Here is a 21,277-nt window from a genome sequence, read left to right as displayed (position 1 = left end):
CACTCCACCCAGAAGTGATGACATCATATGTTATATAACCCAAGCAATACTAAGCAACTGTTAAAGGCTTTGTATGAGTGTCAGCGCACAAGCTGGCAAAATTGGGATCATTTCCGGTGCTAAATGAGATTAACTTTCGAGTTCATTCACCACTTGACCACTTGCCTAATATTGTATAGGTCCCCCTTTTGCCACCAAAACAGCCCTGACCCATCGAGGCATGGACTCCATAGACCTTGCTATCAGACGCTCAGATCCTAATGCTTGCCCATATTTCCTGCTTCTAACACATTAACTACACTTGTCTTTAAAAAATGCATGACTATAAATTGGACTTTACAAGCAGGAAAAATTATCTGAGCGACTTTGACAAGGGGCCAAATTGTGATGGCTAGAAGATTGGGTCAGAGCATCTCCAAAAGTGCAGCTCTTATGGGGTGTTCCCGGTCTGCAGTGGTCAGTACCTATCAAAGTAGTCCAAGGAAGGAAAAGTGGTGAAATGCTAAAAAAGTGAATGCTGGTTTTGGGTCAGGGCTGTTTTGGTGACAGAAGGGGGACCTACACAATATTAGGTAGGTGGTCATAATGTTATGGCTGATCGGTGTACACTCACCTTAAGGATTATTAGGAACACCATTATAATACTGTGTTTGACCCTTTCGCCTTCAGAACTGCCTTAATTCTACATGGCATTGATTCAACAAGGTGCTGAAAGCATTCTTTAGAAATTTTGATAGGATAGCATCTTGAAGTTGATAGAGATTTGTGGGATGCACATCCAGGGCACGAAGCTCCCGTTCCACCACATCCCAAAGATGCTCTATTGGGTTGAGATCTGGTGACTTTGGGGTCCATTTTAGTACAGTGAACTCATTGTCATGTTCAAGAAACCAATTTGAAATGATTCGAGCTTTGTGACATGGTGCATTATCCTGCTGGAAGTAGCCATCAGAGGATGGGTACATGGTGGTCATAAAGGGATGGACATGGTCAGAAACAATGCTCAGGTAGGCTGTGGCATTTAAGCGATGCCCAATTGGCACTAAGGGGCCTAAAGTGTGCCAAGAAAACATGCCCCACACCATTACACCACCACCCCCCAGCCTGCACAGTGGTAACAAGGCATGATGGATCCATGTTCTCATTCTGTTTACGCCAAATTCTGACTCTACCATCTGAATGTCTCAACAGAAATCGAGACTCATCATACCAGGCAACATTTTTCCAGTCTTCAAATGTCCAATTTTGGTGAGCTTGTGCAAATTGTAGCCTCTTTTTCCTATTTGTAGTGGAGATGAGTGGTACCCGGTTGGGTCTTCTGCTGTTGTAGGCCATCATTTCAGTCAAAGTTGCTCTTCTATCAGCTTGAATCAGTCGGCACATTCTCCTCTGACCTCTAGCATCAACAAGGCATTTTCGCCCACAGGACTGCCGCATACTGGATGTTTTTCCCTTTTCACACAATTCTTTGTAAACCCTAGAAATGGTTGTGCGTGAAAATCCCAGTAACTGAGCAGATTGTGAAATCCTGTCTGGAAACAACAACCATGCCACGCTCAAAATTGCTTAAATCACCTTTCTTTCCCATTCTGACATTCAGTTTGGAGTTCAGGAGATTGTCTTGACCCGGACCACCACCCTAAATGCACTGAAGCAACTGCCATGTGATTGGTTGATTAGATAATTGCATTAATGAGAAATTGAACAGGTGTTCCTAATAATCCTTTAGGTGAGTGTATATATAATGATTGAACACCACATCTTTTTGATGACAGAACAAATACTTTTTGTGTTTCTTCTTACTTTTACTTTAAAATGCATTTTAAGCACTTTTGAGTCTATTAATATAATAGACACGCTTACTTTCAGTAAACATTTTTCTGTTTGTGACCCCGTCTGTAAAGTCCAGGCTAAAGTGTTTTATCCAATATTAAAATAGCAGCAAAGTTTAATTTTATTCATTTATTTTACTCCATTTCAATCCTTGTCATGATCTTATTTAGACAGTATTAAAGATATTCATAAGAGTTATATTTCACACAATGGCCTTTACATTATGCAGGATGATTAAATGACTTTAGCTGGGTTTTAATGTGCTTTCTAAACCTTTCAAAAACACTGTAACTCCAAAACAACTTTTCTGTCCCTAAATCAGTACTTAAATCCTCTCCCTTTCCCAACCCACCCAAACTGTCAGTAAAGAATTGTTCTCCTCTGAGGCAATCCATGCCTTTGAAAAGATTATAGTCAGCAGCCTATCCCAGCAAAGTTTGTGGGAGGAGTCACAACTTGTGCGTTCAGCATCAACCAATGATGTATCACACTGGGAGTGGTTTGCAGTGAGTCAGCCGCCCCTTTGTGACATCACAGCTGCTGCTCTCAGGCAGAGCGCTTGAACTAGGCGTTGGAGCCGAGTGAGCGAGGGAAAAGAAGAGAAAGGAGGAGGGGGACAGCAGCAGTGTATTCATTTGGAAAGGGGGCAAGAGATATAAAAAAGGGATTTGGGATACAACACTAGGCCATGGTGAAATCTCAGCAAAGAGAGCAATAATGGAACCTGCAGGAATGAGATGAGAACCCTTTACTACTCTGCCTTTGTACTCGTGTAAGTGCAGTTACACTTGTCTTTCTATTCGTGTGCACGTGAATGAGCATGATTGTATGTTTTGTGAGCTCATCGGAGGAGTGAACGGTTGGTACTATGAAAGAGAAGAATGCTTTTGTGTTTCTTTACTGTTTCCTTCCTACGACAGTTTGTCAGACTCGGTCTGAGGTTTAGGAGTGGTCCTTCTGTTACTTTGCTTAGTGTCATGTTCCTGGTTTTACTGGCCAGCCTGATTTACCAACATGGTTAGCGGGGAGCTCAACTCGAAACCATGTTTTGGAAAACGATAGCTGGTGCATGCTGGTTATTAACTGTTTTGAACAACAACTTAGCTAACAGATACTTTTTGGAAAACATGGACCGGCTATTGACCAGTTATTATTCCTCAAAACACAAGTGCTTTGTTAAAGGGATAGTTCACCCATGAATAAACTTTTATTAATTATTCACCCTCATGTCAGTCACCTTTTATTCTTTCCTTGTAGATATTTTGAATATAATGAAAATCAATGGGCCAGTGTTGTTTGGTTACAAGCATTTTTCTAAACAACTTCTTTTGTGTTTCGCAAAAGAAAGAAAGTCATACAGGTTTGGAAAGACCTAAGATTGATACTTTTTTATGTTGTTCTTAAAGTTAAAATATTTTATCCATAGCAACTTACAGTGCATTACAAGGTATACATTTTTATTAGTATGTGTGTTTCCTGGATTCAAACCTATGACCTTTGCCCTGATAACGCAATGCTCTACCACTGAGCTATACAGGAACACTCATTGTTAAACGAAAAAGTTTTATATGTTTAGGTGTAAATGCTCACCATCTAAAAATTAGGGATGTCAGCATCCGTTATATGAGCTTTGAGAGTGTTTTGAATTTTTTTCTGTCTGTATACACAAGTGTCATGCACACGGTGACGTGTGGGAGTGCATTGTGGGATAATTTTGTAAGAGGCTGGATGAACAATCGCTGATTGTTGTTGGGATCTTTTTTTTAAACAATGACACAGTGTTTGCTTTGTCAATTGCGCCGCAGACTCTTATCTGGGTCAGGGATTCTGACCCCAGACCTGACCCACACAGATTTTAGTGGGAAAGGTGGATTCAGATTAGCTGAGTGTGTGTTGTGCCCTACTCAACAACTTATTTTTAGGAGTGCTTCTCATTTCGGAGCACTTAATCCTCTGTTTATAAATATTCTAGCAATTATTTTTAATTGAATGTGCATACATTACCATGACAGCTGTGTATTACGCGTAACAGCTCTGGTAGTTAGCAGTGCATAGGTCATGGGTTTGATCCCTGGGAACACCAAAGAAATGTAAAGATTGAATGCACTGTAAGTGACTTTGGATAAAAGCATCTACCAAATGCATAAATGTCAGTTTGTAATGACGTAATTGAAGCTGTAAGCCCAGATACCTGCTGTCAGTATTTCTGACTCCTCTTTCTTGTGTTGCTACAAGAATCTTAGCTATGTGCTCCTGGACGTGACCCCTTATTTAGCTTACCCTAGTGAGACACCAGTCTAAATATAGACAGTGTACATCAACACATCAAATCGGAGATGGTAAAGGGGGTTTAGGGAAGTGGATTAGAGAGAATTTATATCAACCATGTTTAAGTTTCTCATGTGACCATAGCCTACACGACCATGTAGCCTCAAATAAGCTGTATGTGTTATTAAAACTGTCCTGAGACCAGAAGCACTGGAGTAAACAGAGACATATGACTGGTGTCACAACACGGTCAGTGGACACTGAAATGTTGATGAAACAGAGACGCTTTCCAAAATTAGTGGCCTTATTTTGTGCATTTGTATGATGTATGAATGTTGATTCGGAGTCAGGCAAGATGTTATAATTTATGTTCCCCCTTAATTAAGTAAACATATTAAATTTTTAACAATAATTTTATGTAGGGCTGGGCATAGATTAATCTAGATTAATCTCATACAAAATAAAAGTATTTTTGCATAATATATGAGTTTGTGCTGTGTATACATATTATGTATATTTAAACACACACACACACACATATATATACATTTAAGATTTTTTTTATTTATATATCGTTTTTTTATTTATATATAATATAGAATATATAAAAATATAAATAAATATATATATATATATATACACCAGGGTTTCCCACAGCACTTTTCAGTTCGGGCGGCCCTCCTAAGCTGGGAAACCCGACCACCTTATCTAGATCGTCCAAAAAAATTTCGCTGCACAAAAGGCCGTCAAGTGCATCTCTGAGAATAACGTGGACGCGCTTCACACTGCGAGCGGGCACGCGCGCCACATGGCCGAAATGAGAGAAAGACATGGTCCGTCACTGTCTGGAGGATAACTAGCCAGTTGATAAAACAATTAATTCATGGTCCTTAGAGTATAATATTGTACCCCATGGTACAACATTTCAATGTGTTTTATACCCATAAAGGTCCAAAAAGGTACCTTTTAGGGTACCACCTCAGCGACAGAAAAAGGAACAACTTTGTACCTTTTTTCTGACAGTGTGTTATGCAAAAAATTACTTTTATTTTGTATGAGGTTAATCTAGATTCTAGATTAATCTATGCCCAACCCTAATTTTATGTCAATTGTAAATTTATTTAGGATTAAATGTATACTAATTGATAAAGTAGACTGTATTAGGTACACCTTGCTATTACTGGTTTGGTCCCTTTTTGCTTTCAGAACGGCCTTAAAGGAACACTCCACTTTTTTTGAAAATAACTTTACCGTTTTGGAATCCATTCAGCCGATCTCTGGGTCTGGCTGTACCACTTTTTTAGCATAGCTTAGAATAATCCATTGAATCTGATTAGACCATTAGCATCGTGCTCAAAAATAACCAAAGAGTTTCGATATTTTTCCCATTTAAAACTTGACTCTTGTGTAGTTACATCGTGTACTAAGACCGACGGAAAATTAAAAGTTGTGATTTTCTAAGCAGATGGCTAGGAACTACACTTTCATTCCGGCGCAATAATCAAGGACGTTGCCGACGCAACATGGCTGCAGGAGGCGCAATGATATTACACAGTGCCCAAAAATAGTCCCCTGCTATTAAAAGTTACTAAGGGTACAAATTAAATATTTAACTCTAGGGTAGCTGGATAATGAGATTTTTGAGTGTTCCTTTAATTCTTTGTAGCATAGATTCAATAAGGTGTTGGAAATGTTCCTCAGATATTTTGGTCTATATTGACATGATAGCATCATGCTGTTGCTGCAGATTTGATGGCTGCACATCTATGAAGTAGGGGTGCACCGATATATCGGCTGATGATGCTTGCTATGCTTCTCAATGAATTACGGTAAAATGCTTCTACATCCAAAAGCCAGAGGGCGCTCTCGTCCAGAAACTAAATATGCGCTGCAGACGAAGAACCATACACACGCAGCTATGACACGCAGCTCCAGGAAATGGCTTAAGGATATATTTATGTTGCTGTTCTTCAAACCATTTCAGCTATTTTCATGATAGTAAAGAATATGTATAATGATTATGTTTGACGAGTGGTGCTTTTTCAAATACATGTTTAAACGACTAAAACGAACAGTGATTTCAGATCGATAAGGACTTACTGACCACGTATTATAAGTGTATATCAGCATTTACGATGCACCCCTACTATGAAGCGAATCTCCCATTCCACCACATCCCAAAGGTGCTCTATTGGATTGAGATCTGGTGACTGGGGTACAGTGAACTCATTGTCACGTTCAAATCAGCTTGAGATGATTTCATCTTTGTGGCATGGTGCATTATCCTGCTGGATGTAGCCATCAGAAGATGGGTAAACCACTGTGGTCATAAAACTGATATCATGGTTAGCAATAATAGCCAGGTAGGTTATGATGTTTAAACAATGGTCAGTTGGTTCTAAGGGTCCCAATGTGGCAAGAAAATATCCCAGACACCATTACACCACCACCACCAGCCTGAACAGTTGAAACAAGGCAGGATGGATCCATGCTTTCATGTTGTTTATGCCAAATTCTGACCCTACCATCTGAATTTCGCAGCTGAAATCGAGACTCATATTGTCCAATTTTGGATAGTCTGTGCGAATTTGGCTTCAGTTGGCTTCCAGATTTTTAAATATGGGATTAGTTATCACAAAGGTGTTTATATTCTAAACAGAATTCCATTACGCTGTCTATGAAGGCTGTTCGAATCCTTTTCCCGGAGCTGCCTTCATGCTGCCGAAGTCATTGCCTCATCATGAGGCAGCGAGGCAAAAAGTCAGCAGCCTGTATCATACATGTTATGGAACTGCCATTGTACAAAACCATCAAAATTATTTAGCTAAAGATTAGTCATGGAGTATTAAATTATGTTTCCAATAATGTTAGCTATGCTGTGGATTACAGTGTGTCAAATGCTTTGCCTTATCATGCGTGAAATACTGTAAGAAATACTATTACAAAATATTGAAAATTGTACAAAGATATAGTTAACCTTTCCTGGCTGGTTTATGATCTTCTGCAGGAAAATTACGGATTATGAAAATATTTTTCTCATTTAGTTTTTTTATGTAGACATCTGCCTGTCTAACCTCAAACATTTTACAGCTTATACCCCTCTCTTCTCTCACAGTATAAAAGTGTGTAATGGGTAGAGCCTTAGCTAATTTCCTTATATCATTATTGTCTATATCTGTTGATCTGCTGTTGTTGCAGCTCATTTGGAAAAGTGGCATGATGACTGCTAATGTTTATTTCCATTCACTAGGTAATCCAATGTTTTGCTTGCTACTTATAACATGTAGTGTTTTATATGCATAACACGTATCTCTCAGTTTTAATGTTGTTGATTTTTTAGTTGTTCTGCTGTCCCACACTCACAGTTTAATCCTGCTGATGTTAAATGTTGTGCCTGAAGCTAGAAACAGGAATCATTTTATGTATGCGGGCTGGACTTAGTTTAAACTATAGGACTGTGTTATGAATGTAAGTCTCTTTATACTGGCTGGTAGCCTGTGGTCACATTTTGAACTTTTCATTCATTCTCAAGATTAAAAAAGATTTTGTATGGTTTGAATTTGAGGGACAAGAATTAGGTTAGTTTCTGCTTGTTTCTTCTCATAAGCGTGACTGTACTAGATCCAGCCCAGATCTGTTTTCTTTTAAAACCTGCTTGTGTGTTTTGTTAAGCAAAAAAGGTCTATGTAGAATTAATACCAATCAAGACAGAGACTGATCAAAATTTTACGAAAAACCATTGTTGGTAAGGATTTAAAGCAATGAAAATTTAATTTTAGCTTTAAAGTTAAAGGGAACGTTTACCCAAAAATAAAGCTATTAAAAAATATTTTGTAACCAAACTGATCTGGGACACCATTGACTTCTATAATATTATTTTTTTCTACTGTGGAACTCACTGGTGCCCCAGATCTGCTTGTTTACAAACATTTTTCAAAATAAAGCTATTAAAAAAATGTTTATAACCAAACTGATCTGGGACACCATTGACTTCTATAATATTATTTTTTTCTATAATATTATTTTTTTCTACTATGGAAGTCAATGGTGCCCCAGATCTGCTTGGGTACAAACATTTTTCAAAATAAAGCTATTAAAAAACTACAGATCTGGGATACCATTGAATTCTTTCATATTATTTTGTCTACTATGGAGCTCACTGGTGCCCCAGATCTGCTTGGTTACAAACATTTTTTTAAAATAAAGCTATTTAAAAATGTTTGTAACCAAACAGATCTGGGAAACCATTGACTTCTTCTATAATATAATTTTTTCTACTATGAAAGTCAATGGTGCCCCAGATCTGCTTGGTTACAAACATTTTTCAAAATAAAGCTATTTAAAAAATGTTTGTAACCAAACAGATCTGGGACACCATTGACTTCTATAATATTTTTTCTTCTACTAAGGAAAAAAATTATATTTTTAAATAAAAATAATTTCTACTAATGGTGCCCCAGATCTGCTTGGTTACAAAATTTTTCAAAATATAGCTATTAAAAAACTACAGATCTGGGACACCAATGACTTCTTTAATATTATTTTTTTCTACTATGGAAGTCAATGGTGCCCCATATCTGCTTGGTTACAAACATTTTTCAAAATAAAGCTATTAAAAAATGTTTGTAACCAAACAGATCTGGGAAACCATTGACTTCTTCTATAATATAATTTTTTCTACTATGAAAGTCAATGGTGCCCCAGATCTGCTTGGTTACAAAAATTTTTCAAAATAAAGCTATTTAAAAAATGTTTGTAACCAAACAGATCTGGGACACCGCTGACTTCTATAATATTTTTTCTTCTACTATGGAAGTCAATGGTTCCCCAGATCTGCTTGGTTACAAACATTTTTCAAAATAAAGCTATTAAAAAAAAATTATATTATAGAAGTCAATGGTTTCCCAGATCTGCTTGGTTACAAAATTTTTCAAAATATAGCTATTAAAAAACTACAGATCTGGGACACCAATGACTTCTTTAATATTATTTTTTTCTACTATGGAAGTCAATGGTGCCCCATATCTGCTTGGTTACAAACATTTTTCAAAATAAAGCTATTAAAAAAAAATTTTGTAACCAAACAGATCTGGGAAACCATTGACTTCTTCTATAATATAATTTTTTCTACTAATGGTGCCCCAGATCTGCTTGGTTACAAAAAAATTCAAAATAAAGCTATTAAAAAATATTTTTAAATAAAATAATTTAATATTTTTAAATAAAATAATTTCTACTATGGAAGTCAATGGTGCCCCAGATCTGCTTGGTTACAAAAAAAATTCAAAATAAAGCTATTAAAAAAATGTTTGTAACCAAACAGATCTGGGACATCACTGACTTCCATAATATTATTTTTTTCTACTACTATAGAAGTCAATGGTGCCCCATATCTGCTTAGCTACAAAAATTAATGTTTATTTGTGTTCAAGAGATGTTTAACATTTTCCTTTAAAAGTGTGTAATATCTGTGGCACTAAATGTAATCGCAAAAACCATGCTACCAAACATGGTCACACCTTCAACATGATCATCATTTTGTAACATTACATTGTTGTTTCTATATGGTAAGATGTTTGTAAATGTCTTTATTTCAGGTTAAGGTGTGTCCCGGCACCCGTCCCTCTCTGTGAATGTCTGTCACCATGGCAAAGTTCGAGACTGGCCGCACAAGCCCAGTTGTCCGGCAGATAGACAAGCAGTTCCTGGTGTGCAGTATTTGTCTGGATCACTACCACAACCCCAAAGTCCTGCCCTGCCTACACACCTTCTGTGAAAGGTCTGTACTAAAGAATGTTTTTTATAAATCATACTTTTACTTTAAGCCTTTTGGGTTATTTAAACCAATTGTGGTTACTGTAAAGAGTAAGCTTAGTATTCACGAATGTTTTTCCTCTGTGCAGATGACCGGATGAGATGATTGTGGTATTTTGTATCTAGGTGTTGTGTGTTAAAAGGGTGCTTTTGTATCTCTCCATCTTTTTTCTCTTCCAGGTGTTTACAGAACTACATTCCTCCTCAATCCCTCACGCTCTCCTGCCCCGTGTGTCGACAGACCTCCATCTTACCGGAGAAAGGTGTAGCAGCGCTGCAGAATAACTTCTTTATCACAAACCTAATGGAGGTCCTGCAGAGAGACCCCGAATGTTCCCGACCCGAGGCCTGCAGTGTACTAGAGTCGGTCAGCGCAGCGGCTGCAGGGAAACCGCTCTCCTGTCCCAATCACGAGGGCAAGGTTAGCCTCTCTTCACCTGAAATAACATATGGAAAGGTGAGAGAAGAAACAAGTTTAGGAGGTTGTAATTCTCAGGATATGCAAAGATCAGCTAATTTTACGATTTGCATCGAGAGAACCGGTTCATGCTGAATCTTTTATGTCTCTTAATACATAGACACATTAACCTTTTGAAAGCTACAAGGACTCTTGACGTTATGCTTGTAGCCTTAAGCACTAAGGCTTTTAAAGTCCACAGCTTCCAATATCACAGTCATCGGATTTATTAATGAAAACAAGTCCTGCATAGTCTTGTTCAATATATATAAATATTTATTGAGGCATAGAAATCATTTTAAATGATTCAGCATAGCACATGAAAAATAATTAGGTTTTTACATTTTTAGAAGCTGCTGGTCTGCTTTTGTCTCGTACAAAAAATGCTAGAACTTTCTCATCAAAGTGTGTTAAGGCCTCTTAGTGTACATCAGTAATCTGTTAGTTTTCTGTATGAATTAGTTACTCACTGTTGCCCTCTGTAGGTGATGGAGTTTTACTGCGAATCGTGCGAGACGGCCATGTGCCTGGAGTGCACGGAGGGGGAACACCGGGAACATGTGACGGTTCCTCTGCGGGATGTGTTAGAACAGCACAAAGCAGCACTTAAAATCCAACTAGATGCTATTCGGAATAGGTACACATGCTCTTTGTACCAGTCAGCTGTTATATACAGTTCACTTTTGTGAGGTTTTAATAATTACACATTTCACATTGCTTCTTATTTTATTGCTTCTTATTACTTTTACTAAATATTGCAAATTACATAAAATAATGTAGCTGCAAAACGTTTCTGGTAACGCCGCAGGCACTGCAAAAAATGACTTTCTTACTTAGTATTTTTGTCTTGTTTTCAGTAGAACTATCTAAAAAATCTTAAATCAAGATGTATTTTCTTAATGGGAAAAATGACCTAAGAAAATAAGTCTAGTTTCTAGACAAAAAATATACAATTTAAGTAATTTTGTGTTTAAAACAAGCAAAAATGTCTGCCAATGTGGTGAGAGAAATTTTGCTTGAATTAAGTGTTTAAGAAAAAGGAAAACTTATTTTAAAAAAGGTCTCACCCCATTGGCAGATATTTTGGAGCAAAAATTAGAGTTTTAAGCACAAATTCACTTAAATTATATATTTTTGTCTAGAAACTAGAGTTATTTTCTTAGGTCATTTTGCTTATCAAGAAAAAGCATCTTATTTTAAGAATTTTTAGATATTTATACTAAAAACAAAACAAAAATACTAAGTAAGAACGTCATTTTTTGCAGTGGGGATGATGTGTTTTTGTAGGCTCGTAAGTTAGCGGGACTGATTCCCCATTCATTTTTCATAGACTTTTGGATTATCGCAAAAAATTATCTCTGTGGTTTAACAAAAGTTTATGACACTTGCACATTTTGTCCAACAAGTCTTCACAGATTATGACAACTTTTATGAATTTTAGAGTCAAAATTCAGCTTTTTTTGTAAACGCATTTACATTTCTAAATTCATATAATTTGTATTTATCTGTGAAGATTAACTTGTTAGACAAAACGTGTAAGTATCAGAAACATTTGATAAACACCGATCTTATTTTTTTGCAATATTCCAAAGATCTATGGAAAAATGAATGGGCTTTTTTGCGAGGGAACCAATGTCCAGCTAACTTCCGGGTTAGCCTACAAAAATCCATCATAGGCCCAAATGGCACACTTCGGACTTGTGGACTTCCTCAAAGTCCACACTTTGATGACATCATGTAGTGCAGACCTTAGGGACCCTTGATGTGAGTCCATGAGGGCGCACCGGAGTCGTATTTTCGGACAGACTCGAGCGTCACCCGGAAATAGGAAGGGAAGTTGTCCATCAGTGTGAACTCCTCTTTTCCGTCGTCTGATTGCTCTGATTGCTCTTTCGCAAGGACTTCTGGATTGGTAAAGTGCGTGAAGCCTGCTGCAGTGCGACCGAATCAAGGGTGCAAAGGGGGCGCTGATGAGCACACTTCAGACTTAAAAAGGACAGATAGGACACCCTACGGACTCGTAGACTAAATGAGCATGCGCAATTTAAGGCCAAGAGACCGAAAGTCCACATGAAGTGCGCCATTTGGGACAGGGCCATATATTGACCCGCTCTATGTAAAAAAACAGCATGTGAAATTTTTTTATTAGGTTACAGATATGACAGCAGTCTTATATCATGTGAGTGTACGGTGCAAGTACTACTTATATTGTTATGGGGAAAGCGTTTTGAATAAAGTAAAAAAAAAATTGTATATACCTTTCATTCTTAATTTTTCATACCTTATATTGGCCAGACTGCCCCAGCTAACAGCGGCCATCGAACTCATGACTGAAATCTCGAAACAGCTTACAGAGAGGAAAAATGAAGGCGTCAATGACATCAATGTGACGTTTGAGGAGCTAGAAAAGGCATTGCATCAACGTAAAGCAGCGCTCATCACCGACCTGGAGAACATCTGTAGCACCAAACAGAAGGTCACTTAAATTAATTTACTTTTACATTTATGGCTGATGCTTGTACCCAGAATGACTTGCAGATCATTTAATGTAAACTTTTCATCAGCATGTGTGAAACGTTGCTAGCTACAGGAACACTTTTTTATGCCATGTTTCTGCAGGTACTCCAGGCGCAGTTATCTTCCCTTCTGCAGGGCAAAGAGCACATCCAGAGCAGCTGCAGTTTCACAGAGCAGGCCTTGAATCATGGCAGCGCCACTGAAGTCCTGCTGGTCCAGAAGCAGATGAGTGAGCGGGTGAGCGCCCTCGCCTGCCACGATTTCCCAGAAAGACCGCACGAGAACGCCCACCTGGACTGCCAGATAGAAACCGAAGGCCTACGCCGTTCCATCCAGAACCTGGGCGTTCTGCTGACCACAAGCGCAGTGGGACACACAAGCGTGGCAACGGGAGAGGGCCTCAGACACGCCCTTGTGGGACAACACGTGACAGTGACAGTTACAACAAAGGATAAGGACGGGGAACTTGTGCGAACTGGCAACGCCGTGCTCCGGGCGGAAATTACGGGACAGGACGGAGCTCAGGCGACGGAGGCGGAGATTGTGGACAATAAAAACGGAACGTACGAAGTAGGGTACGTGCTAAAGAGCGAAGGAGAGTACTCGTTTTCTCTGATGCTGTACGGACAACCTGTGAGGGGCAGCCCGTTCAGGCTACGGGCGATAAAGCTGTCCGACATGCCCCAGTCTCCGGATGACGTGAAGAGAAGAGTCAAATCACCCAGTGGCACAGGAGGACACATCAGACAGAAGGCAGTACGAAGACCCTCAAGCATGTACAGCACCACCAAAAAAAAAGAAAACCCTATCGAGGATGAGTTGATTCACAGAGTGGGTAAGAAAAACTTAAAGATTTTTAAAATGTAAAAAAACACAAACATAAGAAACGGTTATTTTAGTGATGTATTTCCTCAAATTTTTTTCTGACCCCTCAGGCTCTCGTGGGAGAGAGAAGGGAGAGTTCACTAATTTACAAGGTATCTCTGCCTCCAGCAGTGGGAGGGTCATTGTAGCAGACAGCAACAACCAATGTATACAGGTATATTAATAAATGATGTGATTTTTTTTTTAAACCAATTAGTACTTATTATGGCATAATCTATTGTTTCTTTATAAAGGTGTTTACAAATGATGGCCTGTTTAAAGCACGCTTTGGGGTCAGAGGTCGCTCCCCGGGTCAACTGCAAAGGCCGACAGGGGTGGCGGTCGACACAAATGGAGACATTATAGTAGCCGACTACGATAACAGATGGATCAGCATCTTCTCTCCTGATGGGAAATTCAAGGTGATGTTTCTATCCCATTATCTCTCACATCCAGTATATCATATTGTAACATTCCCTTTCTTCATTTCCGTGCCCACAATGCAGAATAAGATCGGTGCTGGACGTCTGATGGGACCCAAAGGTGTAGCCGTGGACAGGAACGGTCATATCATCGCAGTGGATAACAAAGCCTGCTGCGTTTTTATCTTTCAGTCTAATGGCAAACTAGTTACCAAGTTTGGAGCCAGAGGGACTTCAGACAGGCAGTTCGCAGGTAGAATAATACGTCCAACATTAATTAAGTCAAATGTTAACCTTAACATGTACGAATGTTTTGCAGTGTTGCAGAAATGTTAACATAAACTGAAGACTCAAGTCAAGCATTGTGTGTTGTGATTTGCTTGTCATCTAACGTCTCTTCTCAATATTCATGCCCCATTTGTTCACCTCAGAAATTCATTTTGTACTATAAATGTCATCATGGATCAACACTGTAAATACGAGTTTATAGAAAATCCTGTTTAAATACTTAATGTGTCTGTATGTAAATTGCAGCACATTATGAAGAAGAGTGATAAAGCATTCTGGGAGGACAAACACACTGCTCATAGATCAGTCTGTGTATGGTTAATAATACAGAAATGGCCAGATTTACCCAGGCTTCAGTTCCAGTGTAAAGCAATGTAAATTCATCTCTTTGCATTTATCTGCTCCTGTGTTTCAGTTAGCCTATAAGTTAATTTTAAGTTGCATCTGCCTGTTATGATAAATAACAAAAGCCCATGCATGCATGCATGTATAAGCATATTATTAAGACTGACAGTCATGCTTTTTATATTTCATCCATTACTTTCCACTTTGCTGTTTTGTTTTACTTTTACTACAGAGCAAAAATGACTTTCTTACTTGTTATTTTTGTTTTGTTTTCAATAGAAATATCTAAAAGTTCTTAAATCAAGATCCATTTTCTTGATGAGCAAGAAGTTTCTAGTTTTTAGACAAAAATTATAAAATTTAAGTGAATTTGTATGGAGCCCCTAAGGGGACATGGAGAAAAAATTAAATAAAGTTTAGCTTTGCGTGCGCACTTGAAACTATCGCGTGAAGCACGCAAAACTAAACTTTAAAAATTAATTCTGCACATGAAGGTTTCGCGTGGGCACATGGGGGTTTCGCGTGGGCACATGAAACTAAACTTTGGATTTTTTGCTCCAATGTCACCTTAGGGGCTCTGTAAATTTGTGCTTAAAACAAGCTAAAATATCTGCCAATATGGTGAAAAAATTGAGTGTTTAAGAAAAATAAAAATCTTATTTCAAGATTTTTTTCTACCTAGCCCCTAAGGTGACATTGGAGTAGAGGATCTAGGGTTTGGTTTCGTGTGCTCGCGTGGGGCTTTCGTGTGCTCACGCGAAACCTTCATGTGCAGAATTTTTTTTAAAAGTTTCGTGAAAGCAAAACTTTCATGTGCGCACTCGTTAGTTTCACGTGCGCACGCGAAATTAAACACGATAGTTTCACGTGCACACTCGATAGTTTCACGTGCGCACACGAAATTAAACACGATAGTTTCATGTGCACACTCGATAGTTTCACGTGCACACTCGATAGTTTCACGTGCGCACGTGATAGTTTCACAAAACTAAACTTTGTTTAATTTTTGCTCCATGTCGCCTTAGGGGCTCCATATTTTTCTAACCCCATTGGCAGATATTTTTGCTTGTTTTAAGCACAAATTCACTTAAATGGTCTATTTTTTTTTACTAAAAACTAGACTTATTTTCTTAGGTCATTTTGCTCATCAAGAAAATACATCTTGATTTAACAACTTTTGGATGTTTCTACTGAAAACAAGACAAAAATACTGGATAAGAAAGTCATTTTTTTGCAGTGTATATGGATGGACACATTTACTAACCTCCATTAAGCAAGTGCATGTGGCTTGCAGGCTTTTGGCTGACAAACAGATGTGTCTTGGATTAAAATGTGCATTGTAATTCCCTTGGTTTTATGCCTGCACTTAGAAATGGATCCTTGCTTGCTCCTCTTCAGATGATACTGAAGTGCTTTATTTTAAGGAAACCCCTTTTGTGTTTATTTGCTTACCCTTGTCTGTGTTTTCCCATTCCTTTTTTAGACAGATTTAGGGCAAAGTATGCACTGGGGCAAAGGTTTAGTAAATCTGGCCCTGCTTTCAGTAAGTATTGAATGAATTCTCATCCCAGACTGTGGGGATTTACTTTTTATAAAATTGACTATAAAACGATAGATATTATCAAAATTAAACATGCTTTTTATATTGAACTAAGAGAAATAACTATATAATGCTGTGATTGTGGAAATGAACTGAAATGTAGTCAAATAATAAAGCTGAAGGGTGTCATTTCAGCATCGTTATGCCACATAACGAAATTGCAAATGAAGGCTGTTCCTCAAATTTAGAATATTAACAATTATAACGTTGACTATTATTCTTAGTTAATTGTAAATTGTTGTAATGACTTGCAAATGTAATGCTCGGTTAACTGAAATAAACCAGGCTTGATGATGTATGCATATCCTCGGGAGGATGCAGCATTTCATTTGAGAAATGGCCATAAGCGGTTTCATCGTACACACGCTGGTGCGAAGGTAACTTCCGTTTTTTATCAGTCTGCCTAGTGACTAAACTAACTCCTGAGACAAATACCTTGTAGAAAATAAAAATATAGACCGTTTGAGCAGTAACAACATAAACAAACGGCTTTTGTGGAACAAACGTAACTTCCTTTAAACCCTGTATAGATTTAATAACAATGGAGCCCTTTTAGAGTTTTTTTTCTGATAACAAACCAAATAAACAACCATTAGATTACCTTATATCAAAAACCACACTGAGCTAACGTTACTGTGTAAAATGTGTGCTATATAATGTATACAACTACAGATAGCTGCCAAACCTCCCATCACATAGCGGTGATCCGTAATCGCCTTCTCCCATCATCTTTAGGAAACCAAAACATTTGTTATTTTCGATAAGGTATTTGTTCCAGAAGTTAAAGGCGGGGTGCATGATCTCTGAAAGCCATTGGTGATATTTGAAATCACCTAAACAAACACTCCCCTACCCCAATAGAATCTGGACCTTTTTTTGATAGACCCGCCCCACACATACGCACCTCAGGCAACGATGTTGGTTAGTAGACACGCCCCTAACTGCTGATTGGCTACAAGTGTGTTTTGGTACTCAGCCCGACTCCCTTTTCCAAAGTGTTTTTCAAAATTTATGCACCCCGCCTTTAAGTTTAGCCACTTGTCAGACCATTGAACAGAGACCGGAAGTTAAGTTCCACCGAGTCGCTTAACCGCGACAAGGCACGTGCATTATTATATTTTGTATGATAAAATAAATTTGTATGATAAATCGTCCAAAACGTATGTTTCCTAAACCCAACGTCACTAGGACCAAATAATCGTACTAAAATGTTGAAAAGACTACAAGTTTATATAAATTATCATGAGATTGTTGGTCTTTATGTTTCGGGAAAATCAGCATATGAATTGCTTCATTATAATCTTTGCATATTAAGCTGAATAGGAAAAAGTATTTTAAGATGCGAAAAGAAATTACACAAATCAGCTTTATTCTAGAACTGAACTAAAGAGCATTTGCTTTACAGCTTTATGCTTTATTGGCCATTCAGAAGCACAAATCTAATGGATCATCTGTCCATTGATAAAGAAGGCGGCTTCAATATACATAAGACTATGTGATCTATCTTATTACCTGTGGGGTCTTTAACTCAGATTTTTACATCACACCACATCATCTGTTCTCCACCTATTCATCTTCTACCGCTCTCTCTCTCTCTCACTCTAGTCTAGATAATCTCTTAAAGGAAAACACCACCGTTTTTCAATATTTTACTATGTTCTGACCTCATCTTGGACAAATAAATACATACCTATCTTTGTTTAATGCGTTGACTTAGCTTTGTGCAGCACGTCGTGAATGTGTTGGCATTTGGCCTGGCACCATTCATTCCATGGGATCCAAACAGGGATGAATTTAGAAGCCACCAAACACTTGCATATTTTCCCTATTTAAAGACTGTTACATGAGTAGTTACACGAGTAAGTATGGTGGCACAAAATGAACGTGGCAATTTTTTAAAGCGGATAAAAATTGAGAACTATAATGAGCACTTAGTTTGCAGCACTTTGACCTCTGCGCAGGTGGCCTCTGGGTGCATCCCTGTTTGGATCCTGGGGAGTGGGTGGGGCTGGGCTGGGTGCTGGCGCGTTCACGACGTGCTGTACAAAGATGAGGTGCACGCATTGAAGAAAGATGGGTATGTGTTGGTTCGTCTAGGTTGAGGTAAAGACAGTAAAATATTGAAAAACTGTGGTGTTTTCCTTTAACTCTCCATCCTTATATCATTTTTCTTTATCCCCGTTCAGGCCCACACTTTGTTGCTGTCAACAACAAAAATGAAATTGTGGTGACAGATTTCCATAACCACTCTGTCAAGGTAAGTGTGCCACATACTTGTATAGATTATTTAGGGTGCCAAGTAATACATAAGAGTTTTTATATCACACTAAGTGTTTTTCTTCTTAGGTCTACAGCGCAGATGGGGAGTTCTTGTTTAAATTTGGCTCCCATGGAGAGGGAAATGGCCAGTTTAATGCCCCTACAGGGGTCGCTGTGGATGTTAACGGAAACATCATCGTAGCAGACTGGGGAAACAGCCGAATACAGGTATACAGGCTCTCTAAACACCCCTTTTTTACTCAGTCTCCTTCTGGAAAAGCTATTTAAAATATTGATGACTCATGTTGCACCAAACAGATTTTTGTCCAATCAAAAACTTTCCCATGATCTCACATTCAAATTTCCTTCTTAAATAGATACATTTTGCATTCAAGCCGTGGGATAAAAATTGAATTTAAGCAATTCTGTACACTAAGAAAAGCTGGGTTGTTTTTAACCCATGGATGGGTAAATATTGGACACAAATATTGGGCCAAAATTACCCAATGGTGGGTGTGTTCTGTCCATATTTACCCAGCCATGGGTTAAAAACAACCCAGCATTTTTTAGAGTGTAACATTTTTTAAAAAATCACTTTCTTTATCTTCTTGTTTTCATTTCAGGTGTTTGACAGCTCAGGTTCATTTCTCTCCTACATCAACACAAGTGCAGATCCTTTATATGGGCCACAGGGCCTGGCTTTGACTTCTGAGGGTCATGTTGTGGTGGCTGACTCTGGTAACCATTGCTTTAAGGTCTACAGGTACCTGCAGTAATGCATAGTGCACATCTGCCAACTTCTTCAGAACTTCTTCATATCAGTGAAATCCTCAATCAAACCATAGAGGAGAAACCGAATGAATTAAAGCACTTTTCTTCAATCTACTGATTTTCACTTTCCAAATAAAGACTTCTATACTAAACAGAGAATGTTGATTGTACATAACAGAAACCATAATGAGCACAGATCCTTGATGGAAACCATTGTGTAAGTACAAGTATACTGTATATCATATTTGTCTTAAACCTGTCCGTAAAGTCATTTCCCTTCTCATAACGATACTGACTACATCCCATGACTGCAACACAAAAATTGTGAATTTAGTTATTTGTTATATGTCCTACATTTGTAAATATACAAATTTTGTAGATATAAACATATTTGGTGTATGTAACCTGTAAATGACACTGGCTTCTTGACTATGACAGCATTTACCACTGAGATTTGATTATGCCCAAGCTGTCTAAACCTATGGATCAGATATCAAAAGCACAGCACATACAGTACGTATCACTGATGTGTGCTCTTTTTTTAAAGATCAAACCAATAAACTATAAAGGAGCCAAAAAGGACATTTTTATTTTCCATTCCAAATTATTTATTTTTCTAAAGCACAAGTCTACGTTACGTAGTGAGATGAAATTAAACCTAAAAAGAGAATTTTTGTCGAATCCAATTATTTCATGTATATTGCCTCTCTGGTTTTTAATGTTTAAAAGATGATTAAATATATTGACTTATATATTCTTCTTTGTACATATCATTCAGATGCGTCTATCATTGTGTTCACAGTGTGACAACAAATGTTGTGCGTCAGTATTATAGGTTGTGCGTCATTTATTTATTTTTTTATGGTTTTGTACACAAATGTATTCCTGAGTCATTTGTTTTAATGTACTACACCATCACCACCTAATGATTTCAAAATTTCCCCTTTAATTTGGTGAATTTGTGTCTCTTGAATATGATGTGACATCATGTAATCTTATGTAATACTGTACAAGGTTTCTGAAAGGTAAATTACAGTTGAAACTGTAAACGTATGTATTCATATCGGTGCAGAAAACATTTTTGCATGTTACCAATGATTTTACCAGCAGTCTAAATACTTTTTTGGGGTTTAGATGAGAGATTTATTGATTGCCAGGTTGTAAATTAAGAGATGTATTAACCAAAAAAACATATATTCTATATATTGCTTCTGTAACTCAATCCAATGCATGACTTAGTGCTTGGACAGATGATTTAGTAAATGTGCTTCATGGATAAATCGCGTACCTATGTAACACATGAAGGATCAACCGTGTGTTCATTTTACTGGTCAGTTATTGCAGTTTGAAATAAAACTGTAAATACAAATTATTTGAAATCCAAACTTTGTTTTTTTTTTTTATCTAAGATCTAAACCAGAGGTGCCCAAACTAGGGCCCGTGGGCCAAAGTTGGCCCGCAATGACCTATAATTATGCCCGTCATGCCACGTGAGATAAGATGATGTTTATATTTCTAATTAAATATTTTCTAAAATGTAACATTTTTTGTTTTATTTGTACATTACAAAATTTTTAATTAAATGCAAGGAATAAAAAGTCTGTTTTTTTAATGTACATGCATACTGAAAGGTGTATAGCATGCATCACGAAACTCAACGAAGTCGAGTACTATAGGCTAATAATGGAGAGGTCCAGGCAGTGGCATATAGACAAAAGGAAATTTAAAAATGATTGGCAAAATGATTTATTGTTTACAACAGTCACCTTTGGAAATAAATCTGCATTAGTTATGCATAAACAGAGTAAAGTTTGCTTTTTAAAAAAAAAATATCAGTAA

General features: G+C 37.7%; 1 protein-coding gene across 5 annotated transcripts; it reads left to right on the top strand.

Moving 5' to 3' along the window:
- Window positions 1-2,377: 2,377 nt before the first annotated feature.
- On the top strand, window positions 2,378-20,823 carry trim3b (tripartite motif containing 3b). 5 transcript variants are annotated; one of them, XM_055208476.2, is made up of 13 exons: window positions 2,378-2,605; window positions 9,699-9,880; window positions 10,096-10,336; window positions 10,858-11,009; window positions 12,668-12,848; window positions 12,992-13,724; window positions 13,825-13,928; window positions 14,008-14,175; window positions 14,260-14,428; window positions 16,292-16,351; window positions 18,595-18,665; window positions 18,755-18,895; window positions 19,291-20,823. In XM_055208476.2, exons 2-13 carry the CDS (start codon window positions 9,735-9,737, stop codon window positions 19,441-19,443), a joined length of 2,319 nt encoding a protein of 772 aa, XP_055064451.1. In that variant the 5' UTR covers window positions 2,378-2,605; window positions 9,699-9,734; the 3' UTR covers window positions 19,444-20,823. The 5 variants fall into 5 exon arrangements, 4 of the variants coding, with proteins under 4 accessions (XP_055064451.1, XP_055064453.1, XP_055064450.1 ...); XM_055208478.2 differs by lacking the exon at window positions 16,292-16,351; XM_055208475.2 differs by lacking the exon at window positions 2,378-2,605 and having other exon boundaries at window positions 9,735-9,880; window positions 10,096-10,372.
- Window positions 20,824-21,277: the final 454 nt, after the last annotated feature.

The sequence above is a fragment of the Misgurnus anguillicaudatus genome, chromosome 12 (assembly GCF_027580225.2).
Source record: "Misgurnus anguillicaudatus chromosome 12, ASM2758022v2, whole genome shotgun sequence".
NCBI lineage: Eukaryota > Metazoa > Chordata > Actinopteri > Cypriniformes > Cobitidae > Misgurnus > Misgurnus anguillicaudatus.
Note: the sequence above shows the minus strand (reverse complement) of the source record. Positions and strands in the feature narration are given on the sequence as shown.

Bases quoted from the DNA above. Each gene is read 5' to 3' on its own strand.
- trim3b (XM_055208475.2), top strand. From the start codon at position 9,735: ATGTCTGTCACCATGGCAAAGTTCGAGACTGGCCGCACAAGCCCAGTT. The intron at 11,010-12,667 runs GTACACATGCTC...TATATTGGCCAG, and splicing joins CTAGATGCTATTCGGAATAG to ACTGCCCCAGCTAACAGCGG. The intron at 16,352-18,594 runs GTAAGTATTGAA...ATCCCCGTTCAG, and splicing joins TAAATCTGGCCCTGCTTTCA to GCCCACACTTTGTTGCTGTC.